The 17,980-nt window shown below is 50.4% G+C and overlaps 1 protein-coding gene across 1 annotated transcript in view; it reads right to left on the bottom strand.

Annotated features, from left to right (window-relative positions):
• Window positions 1–1,937: 1,937 nt before the first annotated feature.
• Window positions 1,938–17,980, bottom strand: part of IGFBP5 (insulin-like growth factor binding protein 5) — a 19,692-nt gene continuing 3,649 nt past the window's right edge. The window contains exons 2-4 of the mRNA XM_010014902.1: window positions 2,923–3,149; window positions 2,628–2,747; window positions 1,938–2,236 (exon numbers count right to left, since the gene is read on the bottom strand). Coding sequence (XP_010013204.1) covers window positions 2,105–2,236; window positions 2,628–2,747; window positions 2,923–3,108 — 438 coding nt within the window. The 5' untranslated portion in view covers window positions 3,109–3,149 and the 3' untranslated portion in view covers window positions 1,938–2,104. The remainder of the gene's footprint in view (window positions 2,237–2,627; window positions 2,748–2,922; window positions 3,150–17,980) is intronic.

The raw sequence follows: 17,980 nt of genomic DNA, 5'->3' as shown, positions 1-17,980 counted from the left end.
GGGTGCCTGACTGGTGATGGAGAGGAGTCTCCATCAGACCCCCTTGTCACTGAATCCCCCTTATCCCATCCCTGCTGGCAGGGACCTGGTGGTGCTGTGGACCTCCTACCCGCTATGGGCACGTCCAGGATGCTGAAGGTGGCTTTGGGGTGCAGAAACCTTCCTCCTGAAATCAGCTGTGTCCTATGGCCAGCGCCAGCTGGCAGCTCCAGCCATGGCAGTGGGATGTGGTCCACAGTGGGTGTGTATTTGCCCACTGGGATCGCAGCACCCAGACACCATGGCTTGCTTTCTTTTTGTTTCCTTCCTTCGCTGCAGGATCTCCTCCCAGCGCCAACATTGCAGAGACCCTTGTCGTGGGGAAGCAAAAGCCAAGAGTCCTGAAACTGAATGTAAAAATGAAAAATAAAGTCAGGAAGGCACCTGAGGGCTGTGCCAGCATGCCTGAAGCAGTGGGTCTCCATGGTGTGGTGGCTACTGTCACTCAAGGATTGGGGTCCCCATGTTTAAGGTGAAGGCCTGTTGCAGTATCTTACTGCAGGGTGGTGGGAGTCAGCTGTGGCAACATGAGCATATCCGCAATGTGAAAGGATGGAGACCAGCGTTTTCCTATCCATGGGGAAGGCTATAAACCAGCCTTAACAAAAATCTGATGCAAAACGAAACGTAGATTTGTTTTTTCCCCTCCCCAGAGCAAACCACTTTTTTGGCTGTGGAAAAAAAATAAAATTAAAAAAGACATCTCCATAGTTGGTCTTCCTCATGGCAGCAAAGGGTGGTGAAGAGTTTTGGCCCCGATTCCCCTCTCCTCATGTACGGATGCTTCAGTCTGGACAGCGATGGAGTATCTGCAGGGTCAGCTCAGCTGCAGCCCTCAGCGTTGGTGGGGCCCTGATCCCGCAGGCACCGATGCTCCTCTGTAACCCTGCTCCCATGCTTAGTCCAGCAGGTTTATTATTCTTTGGGAGGGGCAGCATCTTTCCCCCTACTTAGAGCGAAGCCCTCCAGATTGAAGGTTTCAAGGCAAAGTTTTGCAAGGAGGAAAAGCCACATCTGTGCACACACATTTGCACATATGCACACAGGAGACAAGCGCTTCCACACCTGGATGGACAATGGTCAGAGTCCTGCTTGTCCAAAAAGATTTCTGACCTCCCATTCAAAAGGAACTGGATGCAGAAGGGTATCTTTCCTTTTTGGATGATTTCAAAGTCCACAAATATTCTTGCAGGGGTATGTGTGTCATTGCAGGAGCTGTGTTTCCCTCCCCGGCTCATCTCCAGACACAAAGCCAGCAGTCCCATGCCTCCTCCCAATGCGTTGAATCTGCCTCAATCTGGGGTGGTCATTTGAGATGGAAACCAAATAGAGTCAAGTGAGTCCCAGTGATGTGGGGAGGAGACTCTGGAGAACTGCAGCAAGGAGGGGGGACACTGCAGCCACAAGGTTTTCTCTTGAGACCCTTTAGACAAAAACTAGCTACTTGCCCTCCCTCCCGCAAAAAAAAAAAAATCAACCTGCCTGCAACCCATACTGGAAAATCACCAACTTGGAGAGCTTCCTACACTGGGGAAGCCTCTGCTCAAGCAGCAGGGAGGAGCACTGGGGAGAGGCGCAGGACAGTGCGGGATGGTGGAGTGGCCGCAACTGGTTTGTCTCTGGCTCTGTCCTTTCATTGCTGAGTCCTTGTCATCAAGAGGCTGCTGTAGATTCCGAGTCCTCAGTTTCTTCAGGGTTTATTTTTCTCCTTTTCTCTTTTTTCTTTTCTTTTCCTTTTTTCTTTTTTATCTTTTCCTTTCTTTTCTTTTTCTGTTTTCTTTTTTCTTTTCCTTTTCCTTTCTTTTCTCTTCTCTTTTTTCCTTTTCTTTTTTCTCCTTCCTTTTTTCTTTCTCTTCTTTTTGCTTTTCCTTTGTTTACTTCTTTCTTTCTCTTACTCTTTTTTTTTTTTTCCCTTTTCCTTCCTTTCTCTTTTTTCTTTTCCTTTCTTTTTTTCTTCTTACATGAGATGAAAGGAATCGGAGTCCCGGGGCGCAGGGAGGTGTGGAGGGGAGGGTGGAAGGGAGCCTGGGTAGGTAGTGATGGGGCGGAGGGAGGGGATGTGACTTCACTCCACGTTGCTGCTGTCGAACGCGTGGCACTGCAGGTCTCCGCTCAGGTAGTCAGTCCCTGGCAGCTTCATGCCGTATTTGTCCACACACCAACACAACCCACGCTTCCGGCCTCGGGAGGGCTTGCACTGTGGAGACAACCAAAGGCAGAGATCACGAGCTGGCCACCAGACACGGTGTGGTTCCCTTGCACTGGTGACCAGGATCACTGTGCTTTGCCCCTTTCACCCCAGCAATGCAATCCCTAGGTAGGACCTAGCTCCCGCTCTCTGCTTTCAGCACATCTCCATCCCTGCTGCTACCTGAGCCTAGGGCTCTCTGGCTTTTTCTCCTCTCTAAAAAGCTCCTTCAGGATGCTTGCTTCAGGCCAAATAGCATGTGGAGCCATCAGCAAGGCCACCCATCACTGAATGTGCCTCCCCGCCAGCCCAGCAGAGGAAAACCTCCATCCTTTCCATCCAGGGCAGCAGCAGAGAAAAGCCTCCCTGAGTGGAGAGTGTCTCTCCATGGGGCTCTTACCTGCTTCCTCTTGTAGAAGCCCTTTCGGTCGCAGTTGGGGAGGTGGACGGCACGGGGGACCATCCGCTGGCTGCTCTTCAGCTCCTGCAGGGACGCCTCCATGTGCCTGCGGCAGGGGCCCTGCCAGCAGCGAGAAGATGGAGTGTGAGAAGGGGAGCACCTTGCAGCAAGCCTCCAGCTGCCAATGCCCCCAAGTCCCCTGTCCCCACCACTGGCTCCTGCTCCCCATGGGGACAAAGCCCTCCCACAGCCCCTGCCCACAGGAGCCCCATGGAGAGAAGGTGAAGGCACCCACCAGCTCAAACTCCTGCCGGAGCTCAGGGATGACAACGCGGGGATGCGCCGTGTTCTCAGCCATGCCCACAAACTTGGCCAGGGTCAGCTTCTTCCGGCGGTCCTTCTTCAGAGCCTCAGCCTTGAGCTCAGAGAGGCGCCCGTGCTTGGGCCGGTAGGCCTTGGGTGGGTAGGTCTCCTCTGTCATCTCGGACGTGGTTGGCTCCTCATGCTCTCGGGACTCCCGTTCTGGAACAGAAAGCGTACCAAACCATCAGGTCTCCATGAGCTGACTGGGGCTTGCTTTTGCACGGACAGCCTCTTGCCCAACCCCAGAGGACATCTTTCCACCAGCCAGGATGGGAACAAGCGACCGAAGAAATCTCTCTCCCAGCTGCTGCCTGCAGCCCTGGCTTTATCCCACTGTGTGGGACTTGGCATGGTTTTTGTTTGACTCTCGAGCTCAGGATAGGAAGGTATCTGAGGGCATGGAGGAGTTGGGAGTCTAGGATAGGCTCCTACGTATAAGGCCACCATCATTTGCAGTGTGTCAGTGGAAAAAGACTGGTGGAAGGGTTATCTCACACCCAGAAAGGACCAGATGAGACAGAAAATGTGGCAGAGAAGCCCCTCTTTAGCCATAGTGAGAAGATTAAGTGACAAATTCACACCCCACCCTGCCTTGAGATGGATGAGCAAAAGCCAGGATGCTCCAAGATGCGACAACTCCAAAGTCAAGGTCAATCACATAGGAAAGCCACCGTGTGGTTAGGCAGACACTTCAGCAGCGATGCCAAAGATGTGGCTGACAAGTGCTGGGATCTCCTGGGAATTCCACTTGCAGCCTCATGCTGACGGGACAGAACCAGCCTGTCTGCTGGCACGCACCAAATAGCCTGCAAAGCCCAGGGTGAGCAACGCTGCCTGACTGCAGCTGCCACCAATGGTATTGACAGCACGTTTAGGCTCTGTCCATGGCAGTTGCCTTCCTATAGATCCTCCAGATCGCCCCAGTGTGACCTGTGCCGGCGGGACGCAGGCAGGGGCACTGCGCGGTTATATATAGGAGCGAGCTGGTGACAGTCTAAACTTAGATGACTTGTGACATTTAGTACAGCCACTCGAGTGAAAAAGGGTTATTTCTGGACTAAATTGGAAGAGACTTTAAAGCTCCTGAGGCTCCTGGTCTCCCAGCCCCTGGTTCCCAGCAGCCCTGCACTGACACCAGGCTTGTGCTGGGGCTGGCGGGTGAGCACAGGGAAAGCCACAGCAGCAGAAGGAAAAGCAGAGAGTCACTGAAATCCCTCCCTGCAAAGTGTCTCATGACTTCAATGCTCGTGAACCCAGCTCATTCCCTCTTGCAACCCTATGGTGAAGACAGCAGGGCACTAATTTTGCCCCTCCTTGCAACATCACTATTGGGACAAAAGAAAAAGGCTCAGGATTACAATAAAAACAGATAATCCCCCTCCCCAACAAGGTAAACAGGAGTCTCCCTGCACACCGGGTGCTCCCTGGGGCCCAGAGGAAGCCCAGGGGGAAGGCAGATGCCTCTGCCCCACACGGCTGCCCTGGAGATGCCCGGTGAGGGGGGAATAGACGGGCATACACAGGGACAGAAGCGCTGCTCAGCGGCAGATGGCAGCACTGGCCCGTCACACACATCGCAGCGGGGTCTTGGAGGTGGCCCAGGGGACAAGCTGGTCACTGGGTCCCCAAGCCTGCCACGGCTACCAGTCTCTTCTTCCTCCTTGCCAAGGTGAACTGCCCTCTCCCAGCAGAACTGGGAAGTTTTCCACGGCCACGTATTTATTAAAGCAGCACTTTTCTTTGTTTTCTCTTTCCAAAAGAACAGCACTGGAACAGCATCTCAGACTCAGCACCCTCCTAACTGCCCACAGCACATAAATGACCCCATTCACCATCTCCAGGACTGACACGTCTCCCCAGGACAGGGTCCTCTTGCATTTTGCCCTATGATGCACATATGCCTGGGGTTTCTTTCTTGCTGCAGGACTCAGAAGCCCCAAAGGTTAGGGCTCCTCTATTATAAGGGGATGACAGACAAGGGATAGGGAAGAGATTGATTAAATTGGGCATGATCTTGTTCTACAGGAAATGTCACTGTACAAGGTGCAGTAGAAGTGCATGCTTTGCCACAAAGATGTTGTGGCATCCAAGGTCCGAAAAGAGACTGGAGACAGCCGCAGTGACTAAGCCCTTCCACAGCAATGAAGCACACTGTGATCTGTCCCGGGAATCCCCTCTGGCACACACTGCCAGAGCCACAGAAGGCAGAGCCAGGGCATCTCCCTGGCCTGCCTGACCGTCATTAAGGGCAGGATTCACACCGGTGCAGGCAACCCTGCAATCACACAACAGGGACACAGCTCATTACCCCTGCAATAACAAACACGAGAGGCACAGCTACCTAGGCAAACCTAAAATAACAAACAAGGCAGCGAGGATCAGTCAGAAAAATAGCACGGGGAGTCCAGTCTCCAGGACTTGTGGTGCAATGGGTGTTTGCAGCAGCTCAGCCTGCTCGTATGGTCAGCAGCTTCAGCCTCTGCGAACACCTTATTTCCCTGCTTCCTGCAAGATGCCCTAGAGCAAGCTGGGGACTAATGTTGAGTCCTTTTGGCAAGGAGAGGTGGGAAGGAGCCACAGGAGCCCAGTGCTCTGCAGAGGGAGCTGAGGGCTGGCATGCACAGAAAGCTGCCCAGCTCCCAGACCAGTCCAGTGCTTCCTGTGGGACAAAAAAGGCACCTGGAAGTGACCCCCTTCACCCTCCCTGGCACCCACAAGTTCCCTGTCAAGCAGCAGTACAGCAAGGGATGTGGTGGGACTTCTCTGTCTGCCCCTCAGCAGTAGTGTCTAGTTCAGGTCTTCATTTTCCAGTGAGAACCCCACGGATGCCTCTGAGGGATCCCTTTCATCCACTCTCTGATGATTTTTATAGCCTAATTTCCTTCAGCAACAGTCCCTGCTCACGCACCTGACTATTCCCTAATTTGATACTCACAAGCCAATTTTGACAAACTGAAGGGCAGAGGTCTCCGACACAGAAACTCCTGACAAGCTCTGGGTAGCTTGTGAGGGACCTTCCTGGTGCCAACTGGAGAGGGCAAGGCAGAGCCAGGGCAGGCTGCACCCTGCAGTTCCCTCCTTTGCCCCCTGGCTGGATTCATCCACATCAACCAGCAGCCAGGACCAGACACACTCATCAGCATCTACAGAGCCCCTACACCCATGCTCACCCCCCAGCTCATTCATTAACCTCCATCTGCCGCTCTGGGCTGGCTCATGGCAGGCAGCATTGGCACCGCTGCACCTCTGCTCCCGAGGAGATGCCAGCAGCAGCAACTCCCAGTTTCCCCAAAGGAGCCTTGATTGTGCCTGTCTGAGACTGAGGGAGGAGGCCGGAGTTCCCCCTCCCTTGCTGTCAGCATCCGGCCTGCTGCACAGCCCCTTCCTGCCTGCTCCCACCCACCTTGCCAACCCAGCGACTAGGTTTCAGGCAGGCAGGCAGCTGTTTACAGAGGCAGAGCATGCTACATGTCCCTATTTCAGCTATGGGCACAAGCCATGGGCAGGAAGGCCCTACTCACCATGTTCCCTGCCTGGGGGCAATGGGAAGCAGGAGGTGGCTTTCACACCTCCATCCCTTCTCAGGAGGAGGTGACTTACTTCTCAGCAAAGGTCCTAGACTTGCTGGGCACACACAAGAATGACATTGCTGGCCAAGACAAGGATGCTTGGTTACTCTGGAGATGAGACTTGGGCTGCGGCCAACTCAAGGGGATGTTGATCCTACAGCCAATGCAGGAGACTAAGCTCAACTCAGAGCCAACCCATTGCTTTGTGTCTGATCTGATGCTGCAGTGCTGATAGAGGACTCAGGGAAAAAGGGGTGAGCTTCTGCATATTCTCCTGACATAGGTTAGGCCAGAAGGACTGTGGTTTTGATGTCCAAATCCATGCAGGCTCCCATGAGCCCTGAGAGACAGAAAATACTTACAGCAGAGCATGGACTGTCCTCTGCCCCAGGCTGAGGGCATAGTGCCCTCTCCCCACTCTGGACTGGCCAGAGGGAGCTCTCTAGCAGGATCCATTTCCAACCCATTCACCCTGCCCCTACAGAAGAGATGTGGCACAGCAAAATACCAGGCACAGCTCTGGAAAGCAGCAAACTGCTTCTGTCTGTCTGCTGTCCTCAACAGGTACCACCCAGAGCAGCCAGGCACCTTCCTGCACCTGGGCCAAAACCCAGCCCGCATGCTTCCACGCTTCAGATGTGTTGGAGACGTGTGAGGTCCCCGCAGGCTAGGGGTGTGTGTTCACACGTGGGTGCGGGGCATGTGGGAACACTGCCTCCCTGCCTGCTGACGTTACAGAGCAGAGCAGGAAGCTTTTTCCAAATGGCTGGAATTTCTGTTTTCCTTTTCTTGTTTTCTGGCAGAAAGGTAGGAAAAGTATCTACTGACTGCTGCTGGTAATGATCCATGCTTGTTACTTCTACAGCCCACTGCTAAAGAACTTGCTGTCCTGTTCAACCGCCCCCCCCCCCAAAAAAAAAAGCCACATGCACTTTAAGAAAAACAAGCACAACCATAGCACAACCTTGCTAAACAGCCCTCTTGATTATTATCATGATTATTACTATTTACAGTGTAAGCACTACCATAACACACCACTTAAGCAGGAAGCTGTTCGAGAAAGACTTAACGGGGATCTCAATTAAACCTCTAGCATAGAAACAACAAATGTCACTGGTGGAGACTTTGAGAAGCTTCCCTGTCCTTCCTGGTCCCCCAGCTTAGCCACCTCTGTTCAGAGGTGCTCGCTGCAAGATGGAAATCAAAGCTTACATTACCCAGGGCTGAAACATTACTGGCTATAGAGCAGTCTCCCACTGAAGAGCACAGTACAACAGTGCACAATGTCTCCACTCTTCACTGGAGAATTTACCCCCAGCATTAAGTGCTACCTCCCAGTATGCCCACAAAGGGCATATCCCCAGCTGTAGGACTTCACAGGTAATGCCACCACCCCACTTTTCCAATGGACTGTTTGTGAATTTGGGCCATGGTGGCAGCTGTCTTTGGATGACCCCAATTTCTGTCCCATCGCTGCTTATAGCATGGTGGTTTCCAAATCTGGCTGGGTCATCTCTGACATTCTGGCTTTCTTTTTTAGGGAGGGAAGACATTTTGGGACAAGACACATAGGCAGCTGGTCCTCGTAATTGAGAAAGGAAAAAAACTTAAGGGAGAGGCAGGGGGAGAGAGGGAGGGATTTTTTTCTGCAGTTCCCATTGATCAGGACCCCAAAGCACTAATCAGAGCCAGATCGGGACACTCCCTCTGAGCTTCACCCATAACAGCTCCCCAGCACAAACAGCCACACACTCCTATCTACAGTGGTTCCATTATCTGCCCAGCCCCATGCCGGCTGCTTGTGTCTTCTTGCTGGACTTTACAGACAGACGCAGGCAGAGGCAATGATTGCTGAAATCAATGTTTGTCTTCTTCCCTGTACCTGCCAGAGGGACACGATCCTCCCATTTTTCCTTCCTCCCTCATCCTTTATGATACTGGTTCTTGCTGGGCAATGTAAGGGAGGTTCCCTGGGCTCCCTGTGGGTGGGAGAGGAGGAATGTCGGTGCTGTCCCTGAAATCAGCGTTTTCTTGCAAATCACGTTAGAGCTGTACCTATTTTTCTTCAGACTGGGTCTTATACAGGAAGTCTGTGCTCAGAACCCTGGCTGGTAAGAACCCTGCTCATGAATTTCACCCACCTGCTTTCCCCACTTGTCTCCACTCCAGAGGAGGGGATGTACCAGATCTACACTAAAACCTCCTGGGATGGGCAGGCAAGTTCTTCCCCAGACTTGGACCTGTGGCCATGATAGGAAAATCCCTCCCTCCAGGTCAGCATACAGGGTCAGCCACTGTGTTTGCATGCTCAGAATGCATGCAGGGCAGGGATGCAGAGCGAGGAGGGTCATCTCATCTCATCTCATCTCATCTCATCTCATCTCATCTCATCTCATCTCATCTCATCTCGCACCCTTTGGCAGCTGGAAAGCACAACTGAGAAAAAGCATTCCTGAGCTCCCTGGAGGCTGCAGGGATCAGCCCAGCAGAAGGGAACTTTTACTGCCCTAATGAAGAACAGCTCGTTTACAGTCCCATTGCAGGCACAATCCCCAGCATGGCAATGAATGACCCTGAGCCCCATGTGCAGCCCCGCAGGGTGGGCAGTGGAGCTGGCTCAGGTGCTGTGCCTGGGGCTGGGGTCACTAACCCCAGATCACCACCCTGGTGAGGTCAGGCGGTGATCTCAGGCGGCCGCCCAGCCCACGGCTGTCTGGCATCCACCAGAGGAGGAGCAGCCAGGGCTGGGGATGCAGGCTCTGGCCAGTCCCCTGCTAGCCCAGGGTGTTGGCTGATGGAGAGCCAGATGTGATGTGCCTTGGACTTTCAACGAACTTTTGTGCTTTGGTGGGGACTAGGCAGCGGGCCGGCATGGCTCATCTAGTAGGGACTGGCAAGGGAGCACACTGGTGATGCTCGTAGGCGATGAGAGACTGGGAGGAGGCACCACACACTGAGAAGGATAGGAAAACAGCAGCACTGCTTGGACTGCCACCCCGCCTCTCCCAAGTCCCAGCAATGCGCAACAGGCATTTACGACAGATGTGTGTCAAATAATGTCCATCTACCATCTACTAACACAGAAGTGTCTGGGCTTTGCTGGATGGCTAAATTGCATGTTTAACTCATTGCAGAGATGCTGCACCCTCCAAATTGTGACCCGCTCCATCATTTGGCTTGGGTGCTGATTTTAGGGTAGAACAACATATCTCTAGAGGCTCCAGTCTCTACTCCTGTGACTCCAATGGTCAGTCTTAGGTTTCCAAAGGTCTGAAGTTAAGAAAGATAAATCCTACAACCTCTCCAGTACTGGTCCCCTTGCAGCCTGTTAGGTAGCTTTTATGAGTGGCAGTGACAAACTGCTTTACAGGCACAGGGGCAGTGGTAAGAAAACCCAGACCCTGTTTGCTTCACTGGGAATTAGGTATCTCAACAACTGCCAAAGGCAGCGAATCACCTTTGTGATTTGCAGACCATGGAAGGAAGTCTTTAGTAGTCAGAACATCATGAAGTGCCCACAAAAACACCTAGTATGCCCCACCATGCCCAGTCCCCTACAAAGACATATGGTCAGAGTCCAAATAGTCCATGATCCAAAAGCCACACAAGCTTTTGGAAGAGAGCTCTGGGGTATTCCAGTACCTTATATCCCTGTGACAGCATGCTGAAAGCTGCTGGGACCTCACTCTCTCCTCCCACAGACACTTTTTAAGAGAAGGATATGGAGCAGTGGGACCAGGTTCAGAAAAGAGGTGAAAAAGATGCCAGAGGCCTGGAAGGACTCAACCCTAGATTAAGACTTGTCTCCATTTTATTAAGCCAAGAACCAGAAGGATGCTTGGGAACAGCTCAGGAATACCTTACATGCCTCAGAGAGCAGGGATAGATAGCAGAAGGATGTGCTATACTGTAGTACTGTGACCTTTTTTTTTAAGTTACTGTTTGGGCTTTGGTAAACTCACCTGGAATAAATACCAGCTCTTTCTCAGGAGATTAATGTCTCCTCAGCAGAAACCTGTGGATGCAGATTCTGCTGCCTCAGCCAGGGCTCACCTGCAGAGCGTGAATATCAAGTGCTTGGGCTGCCCCCAGGTTCACACAGGATTCATGGGAAATGGAGATCATCATCCTGATGACCTCAGTGTCCTCATACAGAGCTGGATGGGGGAGAACTGCAGCTCAGCATGTGGGAAAGGAGCTCTCAAAGAAACCAGCTCATGTTTTGGTCTGCTCTGGAAGCGCAGGGCCTATCTGTATGAATGGATCTCTGGGTCAGCACCACTTCTCTGCAGTGCCAGCAAGTGCCACAGAGGTGGGAGATGTACAGCTATGGGAACTGGAAGCATAAAGAGTTGCTGTATGCCAAATGATACTTTCCTGAGCTGCCCTTCCTTGCTGCAGCCACAGAATAAAACTCCCTGGGAGCAATGCTCCAGTGCAAGGAGAAAAGCATGTTTAGAAATGGGGAGCTCCATAATGTAAGCTCCTTCCCTATATGTTGTTAGATGTTAATTTGACAGACTCCAAGCATCCTTGCTGTGCTGGAAGAGCCAAGCATGGGCACCAGCTGGTGGGCTCAGCTGCTTCTGACCTGGAATGTACAAGTAAGGACTGGGGCTCACCAAAAGGTGTTGTCTTTGATCCACCTCTTTCACTCCAGGGAGCTCCTAAATCTGGCTACCATCAATTCTCAGCAAAGGCCTCAGCAAGGGGAGTTCGCAATGCATATACATGACACACCAAGTCCAGGTGAGGGTCTGGGTCAACAGGCTGCATGACCAGAGACTTTGGGCTCCCAGTGACAACAGAAGAGAGAACCCAAAATATCTAACCAGTAAAAGAGTTGGAAAACTTTCCAGAGCTTTCCCCTCTGGTAAGAACATGAACAAACATCCATCCATTTCAATTAAATGAATGCTGATCATGCAAAATTGCAGGCACTCTGTTTCTAGATAGCTGCTTGTATCAGCCTGACATTTCCTGAACAAAGTTACCTTCCAGGGAACTGAACTGCCAAGTAGAGGGGAAGTATTTCTGGATTAGATTTACATCAAGAAGCTCCTGTTGCTGAGGCACTGATGATAGGAAGATAAAACATATTTCCTTCACATCATCTGGAGACTGCAGATGTTCCCCATTCCATATGCTAAAACTTCAGAAGAAGCTGAGGGCTGAATTGAAGAATGACCCAGAGAAATCTAAATAAATCATCTCTCAATATCATAGTAACCAAGACATATTCTTCCTTCCTGGAAAGGATGAAATCATTCAGTCTTTCTTAGTCATGCATCTTTTCCAACAAATCCACCCTAGTGGCAGATTCCATTGGTTGTTATAAAAGAGGTAAAAACCCCTCCAGGCTGCCAAGGAACTAAGAGCAGAAAAGAGCAAAGAAAGAATACTCTGGAAAGAAGACTGCATGGCAGTTTCTGCCTAACTGACAGTAAAGGTGAGGAAAGTCTGGAGTAGCTCTTAACAAGCATCACTGAATTGTTTACCAGTAGTTTCTCCATGGGGCTTACCTGTGTCATAAAAAGAAAACCCTACCTAGGAAACACACATGGTTTCAAATCTTCTGAATAAAAACAAAAGGGTGTGAACTGCTCATCTGGCCATCAGAGATCACTTGAAAATAATTTTGCTGTGTCCTTAGCAAAGGAGGTGTGATAGGTTGGAAGAGAATTCTAATAGCATCCATCAACTATAATTATTGTATGAGAAAGAAGACGACATGGGGGACTTTTTTGGATGCAGGCAGCTCAATGGCAGTGATGGAGGAATGTCACTAGGCAGAAAGATTAGGTAGCTTTGCCCTCTTGGATTATGTGAAGCCTGTCTCTAAAACTCAGCTGAAGATTGGTGTCAATATACATGAGCCGTCAAGAAACCTGGACTTGAAAGCAGGATGCTGCCAGGATGCTGCTGCTATTTTGATGACTGAAACCAAAATGTGACAAATCATAGTAGAACCAGCTGCTAAGAAGGCCTTAGAAACATAAGCATATGATATGCTGGTGGATATCAAAAGCTGTGATATCACTGTGGATATTGTAGCAATACTATGAACACTGTGCAGCTGAGGGGAAAACTTTATTAAAGGAGATGATCCTGAGAAGAGGATGTACTACAAAAGATGTAGCCACTACAGTTTATGCTAAGATCTCTGGTCTGCTTATGGATGAAGGTGGCTTTTGCCTTTTGGTCAGGTTTTGAATCTGATTTAGTTTCGTGTTAAACAGAGCTTTTAACAACTAACTTACTGGAACTGAATTCAGGAGATGCTGCTCCCACTGGAGGCTGGTAGTCTCCAGCAAAAGGCCCATCCCCACTTATAGCACCCAGTAACTGGAAGAGCAAAGAAAGCCAACCCCTTTGCTTGTCCTGAAGAAAGGTGAAGGCACATCAGATGGAGTCTGGAGATGTACCTGTATCAGGTGCAGGGTGAGAACTGGTGGAACATCACAAATATTTCAGGTATGCAGCTGTGATTGCAACCTCCACCCTAACCTGGATTAATTTCTAGGCCCTCAGCCTGACTTTCACAGCTCTGCCTTAAACTAGACGGAAAAGATGTGTGAGATCATCCATTGCTCATCTCTGTGTCAGCACCAGATGACACGCTGTCACGTGTACTCTCGAACCTGACTTTTATGAGTTCTGAGTGATGAGATTTCCACTTCTGCTCTCAGGACTCCCTTCTACTTTCTTAATGGTTCCTTCTCTCAGATAGCCTTCGCCTGGAGTAGGCCTGGCCATTATTTAATAGTCCACTTAAGCAGTACCACTAAAAAGTAGCAGAAGTTTGATGTTCACACTGACAATACTGATAAGCAGAAACTTGCCCAAGCTTGATCCTGACAGATGACTCTTGTCTCTCCTCATCACCTCCCTCCTTACACTATAACACTGCATACCAATAAACCAATTCCCTTTGGTCCAACATGATGCAAAGATGCTTTTCAATTTTAAAAATATGTGTGCTTTGATGGAGCAAAGGGTACAGACCTCCATTTTGGGGTCTGAAACTCCAAGAAATACAACTGATCACCCTTCGCTGGAGGGTTATCAGGTCCAGAGCCTTTTTGGAATGATAAAATCCCCGTTGCACTTCATTGTTCTTGCAACCTGAAGCTGCCTCTGCTATTACAGAACCAAGTAACTGAACACTGAAATGGTTATGAAATGATGCAATAAAATTTCACCCATTTCTGCTATTTCTTTAGGAAAGCAGGAACCATGAGTCAAAGCAAAGTGACTGTATGTGGCAGTACCGTAACTGACTGCCGGACAGGTATAAAAACCATGCAGTCCCTCCCTAATAAAACTTCTTTTCTTTTCCAGCATCTCTTTTAAATTAAAAAATGAGAGCCAGGTTCCATAAGCCAGTTGTTCACTGGCTTATTTAATTACTAGATTTTTTTCATTAGTCCAATGCATAACATCTGATCTCTTAAGCATTAATAATAAACGGGTCTGTTGATTTAATTGTCTTTGGAGGATGAATCCCATCTGAATCTGGAAAAAGAAAATATTTCTACTGGTTTTCTACAAAAGGAATTATGACTATTGGCCAACTTTGCACCCAAAGCTGCCTTTAAGATACATTCCCTCTCTTGTCTAGCTAGAGGATCATTTCCTTAAGTATCTGTCAGGATTACCTTCTTGCTTTAAATAGCAACCAGACCAGTTATCTCCACCAACATAATGATTATCTCCATCAGTCAGCCAGCTGTGTCCACCCAACAAGCAAACCAACCAAACTGCAGCAATAGCCCTCAAGGCAGACAGCTGCTAAGATCTTTCCAATCCTACCTAACCCAACAGCAACTTGGCTTTGGCTTCCAAGTCCTTCGAGGACTGAGGTGGCTGGGTCCCACGGAGGAGGTTATGTGCCCCAAAACCTATGATGCTCTAGTGCCCAGCATCTTGCAGGATTAAACCCTGCCAGGCTAATAGGGAATGATGTGCCAGTTTGTAGTGGTGGGTACTGACCCCCCCTTCCCACATTCTACATGAAAGAGGCAGTAACACTGGGGTGGAAGCATTGGGAAAAATTGTGGGAATATCTGAGGGTTCTATAGAATGAGGATAATAGTGAGAGCAAGGCTTTATGCATACAACGCATGAAATGCCCACTGACTCCATATGCATACATTTAAGATGCCTCCTCAGGGTTTAGCCTGTCAACTGGGATCTCTCTCCAGCCAGGGGAGGCTTGGACCTTCCTGCAGGCACTGCTTAGTGCAGGTGTGGTCTCCTAACCAAAAGCTGATAGCTAAAAGACGTGGATTGATGGGCAGTTAACACACTTGTCTTGGAAAGATCATAAACAGACAGGAGACCCAACAAAACATGTTGAGAAACAGCTTCCTTGAGTTCCTTGAGAACAAATTTGCCCACATCAAACCACCAAAAGTCCCAAATTTCTGCTAACACATTATGCTGGCTCCTGCTGGGATTAACTGCAAGCAGCAGATTGACATTAACACTAAGGGGTTCCCTCAGATCACTAGCATCAAAGAGCCACCTCAAACCCAACATCTTGCTGAGAGCTGCCTTGGCTACACAGCTGAGGGAATAGAGTGTGTTTCATGGGGGTTGAGTGGTGAAAGGATAAGGGATATCACTCCTTCATCACCAGATGTGATGTGACCCTTCCAGGATGGGCCAAGGCATCAAGCACAACCTGTGCCCAGTGATCTCAAACAGGTAGCCCCTGGGCCCAGGAGCTCTGGAACAGCTTCCACCCCACTCTGTGCCACACAGGACCCCCTGCACATGACCCTGGGAGACCTACTAGGTCCAGGTTTTAGGGGATCCCAGAATGGGGGCACCAAATATCCCTCCTCCTCTTCACAAGCACAGCTTCCTCATACTTTCAGCTACACCCGTCCTGAGGATAAACAGATAGGATCTATCTTTTTGCCTGTAAAAAATCTCCTTACAAGTGACTAGGTGACTATTATGCTGGCTGCCAGTGAGTTCACCCAAGCCAAACTCTTTGGATCATCTTTGACCTGTGCATGCACCATGTCTTCAGGTCCTGCTACTTCCTCCTCCTCAGTGCTGGAGGTTATTTCTCCTGCCCTCAGCTTGCCACACCTCAGCAGATCTGCTATCTTTTCCCAATTCATTTCTTTCTCACCTTCCCAAAGGCCAATTGTTGCTGCCTGAGCAAAGAGAAGTTTGAAGGGTCCTAGGTCCCTCAGTGCCCCTAGCATGATCTCCTCCACCGATGCCACCAGCACCACTGCCCCCTGCGTGTGTCCTGTAGCCCTGGCATGGGGCAGGAGGTGGACTGGCAGCCCTCTGCAAACTGCAACCTATCTGCATCTTCACTGGGATTTCTCTCAAGGTATTTAACTAACACAGAGTCTATCCAGAAAACACGAGCCACTTCCAAGCACAGGGTTAGAGTTCAGACCCACACAGCTGGCTGGAAGGAATATTTTGCATCTATCTCCTTCCTTGCCTCCCCTTGTTTGATATGCTCACCTGCTGCATGTAATTTCTCAGCCCTCAGTGGGAGGATAGGGTAGGCTGGTCTGTGTGCCAATATCTGATCTTGATGTCAAAATACCGATGTGCCAGTCACAAGCAGAACCACTGCACCTAAGCGAGGTTTGTGTGTGCTGCCTAGAAACCATTCTGCCCCAAAGACAAAAATGCTCTGTGTGTATTTGCACACATTCAATCATTGTGCAGGCATGTGTGGGTGTGTGAACACGGTACATGCGTGTGTATGTTCACATGCATATCTTTCCTGTGCATGTTAATCCTGCTGCTCTGCAGCCCACATCGAGGGGCAGGTGTGTTCCAGCCAAACTCTCCATTTATATCTGACCTTAAATCAGCACTACTAAGTACCTGGTAAAAAAACAGGCAGGATTTGCTGTGCTGTGGGCCCTTTTACCTCCTCTGTGACTCAGCACAGGTGAAATGAGCTGCAACTGTTCTTAGCAGCTCACCCCGCTGAGCAGAGGAGGACAAGCCCTTTAAGAGCAGAAGTTCCTGCCCCCTTTCCCAGACTGCTCCCATGCTTTCCAATTTGGGTGAAGAGCACTGGGAACTGTCCCTGCTGTAAAAGCTCACGCAACTACTCCTACATCTGCTATGTCTTTCGGCGCAGCATGAGTAAAACTTCCAGCGGACGTTAGGAGGAAGCAGAGGACCACACTGTGCGAGGCAGTGCCTGCTTGTTTCTTCTCCTCTTCCTCCCTGGCTGCCCCGACACATGTGAGGCAAACTAGATGACAAAAGAAACCGGGGGCTGTCTTGAAGCAGACAGGAAACATACCCGAGCAACCCTGCCCTCTTCTTCGGAGCATGAGGGGACACCTCGACCTGCAATCATGCAAATGCTTCCAGTCGCACAGGACTCTGGTCACACCACTGACGTGCCAAAGCCGCGACGGACATCTGGGCACAGGATGCTGGTGCTTAAACACTGACACGAGGAGGCACACAGCCACCCCTCAGGTTTGCAGGGGCTCCCATTTAAGGCCTGCCCCAGTTCTCCCTTGCAGCAGTACAGGCTCTGGACAGGCTCCCTTCGTTCACCTGGAGCGGGTCCAAGCTGACAGTGCTGTGCAGGAGCTGGGGACCAGCTCTGTCATGCATGCACGCACGCACAGAGCCACGTCTTTTCTCCGGTGAACTCTGCTGGCACCCGGCAGGAATTTCGTTTGGATCAACTACTTAATATTCTCCCTCCTTCCTTAGAAACCAGGCTGTAGAAAAATCTTTCCAGCCAAGGCCCCTCCTTTCCTGTTTGAACCACCCCATCCTTCCCTCCCCCGTACACACACCGCAGAAACCCGGCTCTTGCTGGCATCTGATGGATTTCACCTCCTTTATTTTTTTAAATTTAATATATTGTTATTGTTGTTGAAACTTCAGATCAAAAGAAAAATGGAGATTTTCCTGTTTCTGATCTGAGGCTTTGCAGGCCTGTTGCTACTAGCTTTTGCCTTGACAGCTCGGGAGCTGCTTCGCACAAAGGACCTGCTGCTCGCACCAGCCAGGTCCCTCCTCAAGCAACATATGTCCGCAAAATGGTGCATCCCAAGCGCCCCGCTCCCACGACCTCTGTCCTAACCTTCACCCTCACCCTGGACCCCAATCCTTGGCTGCCCACCTGCCCTGCCACGTCCCCATTGCTTGCTCTTGAAGCCCTGTATCCTTTGAATGGGGAGCAGAAGAGTGCGGGAAGGAGAAACAGGGTGGCGGGAAATATGTCAGGGAGGGATAAAGGACTGCACTGAACACGAGCCGCAGGAAACTTGGGCTCAGCAGCACTCCTCCTCCGCCTACTTCCAGCTGACGCAGCAAAGACGATTTTCTTAGGGCTAATTCTGCAACCCCCCTCCTTTCCCCTCCTGGTTATCGTTGGCTCACAGTTTCATGCGGAAACTTGCCAAG

This window comes from Nestor notabilis, unplaced genomic scaffold (assembly GCF_000696875.1).
Source record: "Nestor notabilis isolate BGI_N333 unplaced genomic scaffold, ASM69687v1 scaffold21725, whole genome shotgun sequence".
NCBI classification, from domain to species: domain Eukaryota; kingdom Metazoa; phylum Chordata; class Aves; order Psittaciformes; family Psittacidae; genus Nestor; species Nestor notabilis.
Note: the sequence above shows the minus strand (reverse complement) of the source record. Positions and strands in the feature narration are given on the sequence as shown.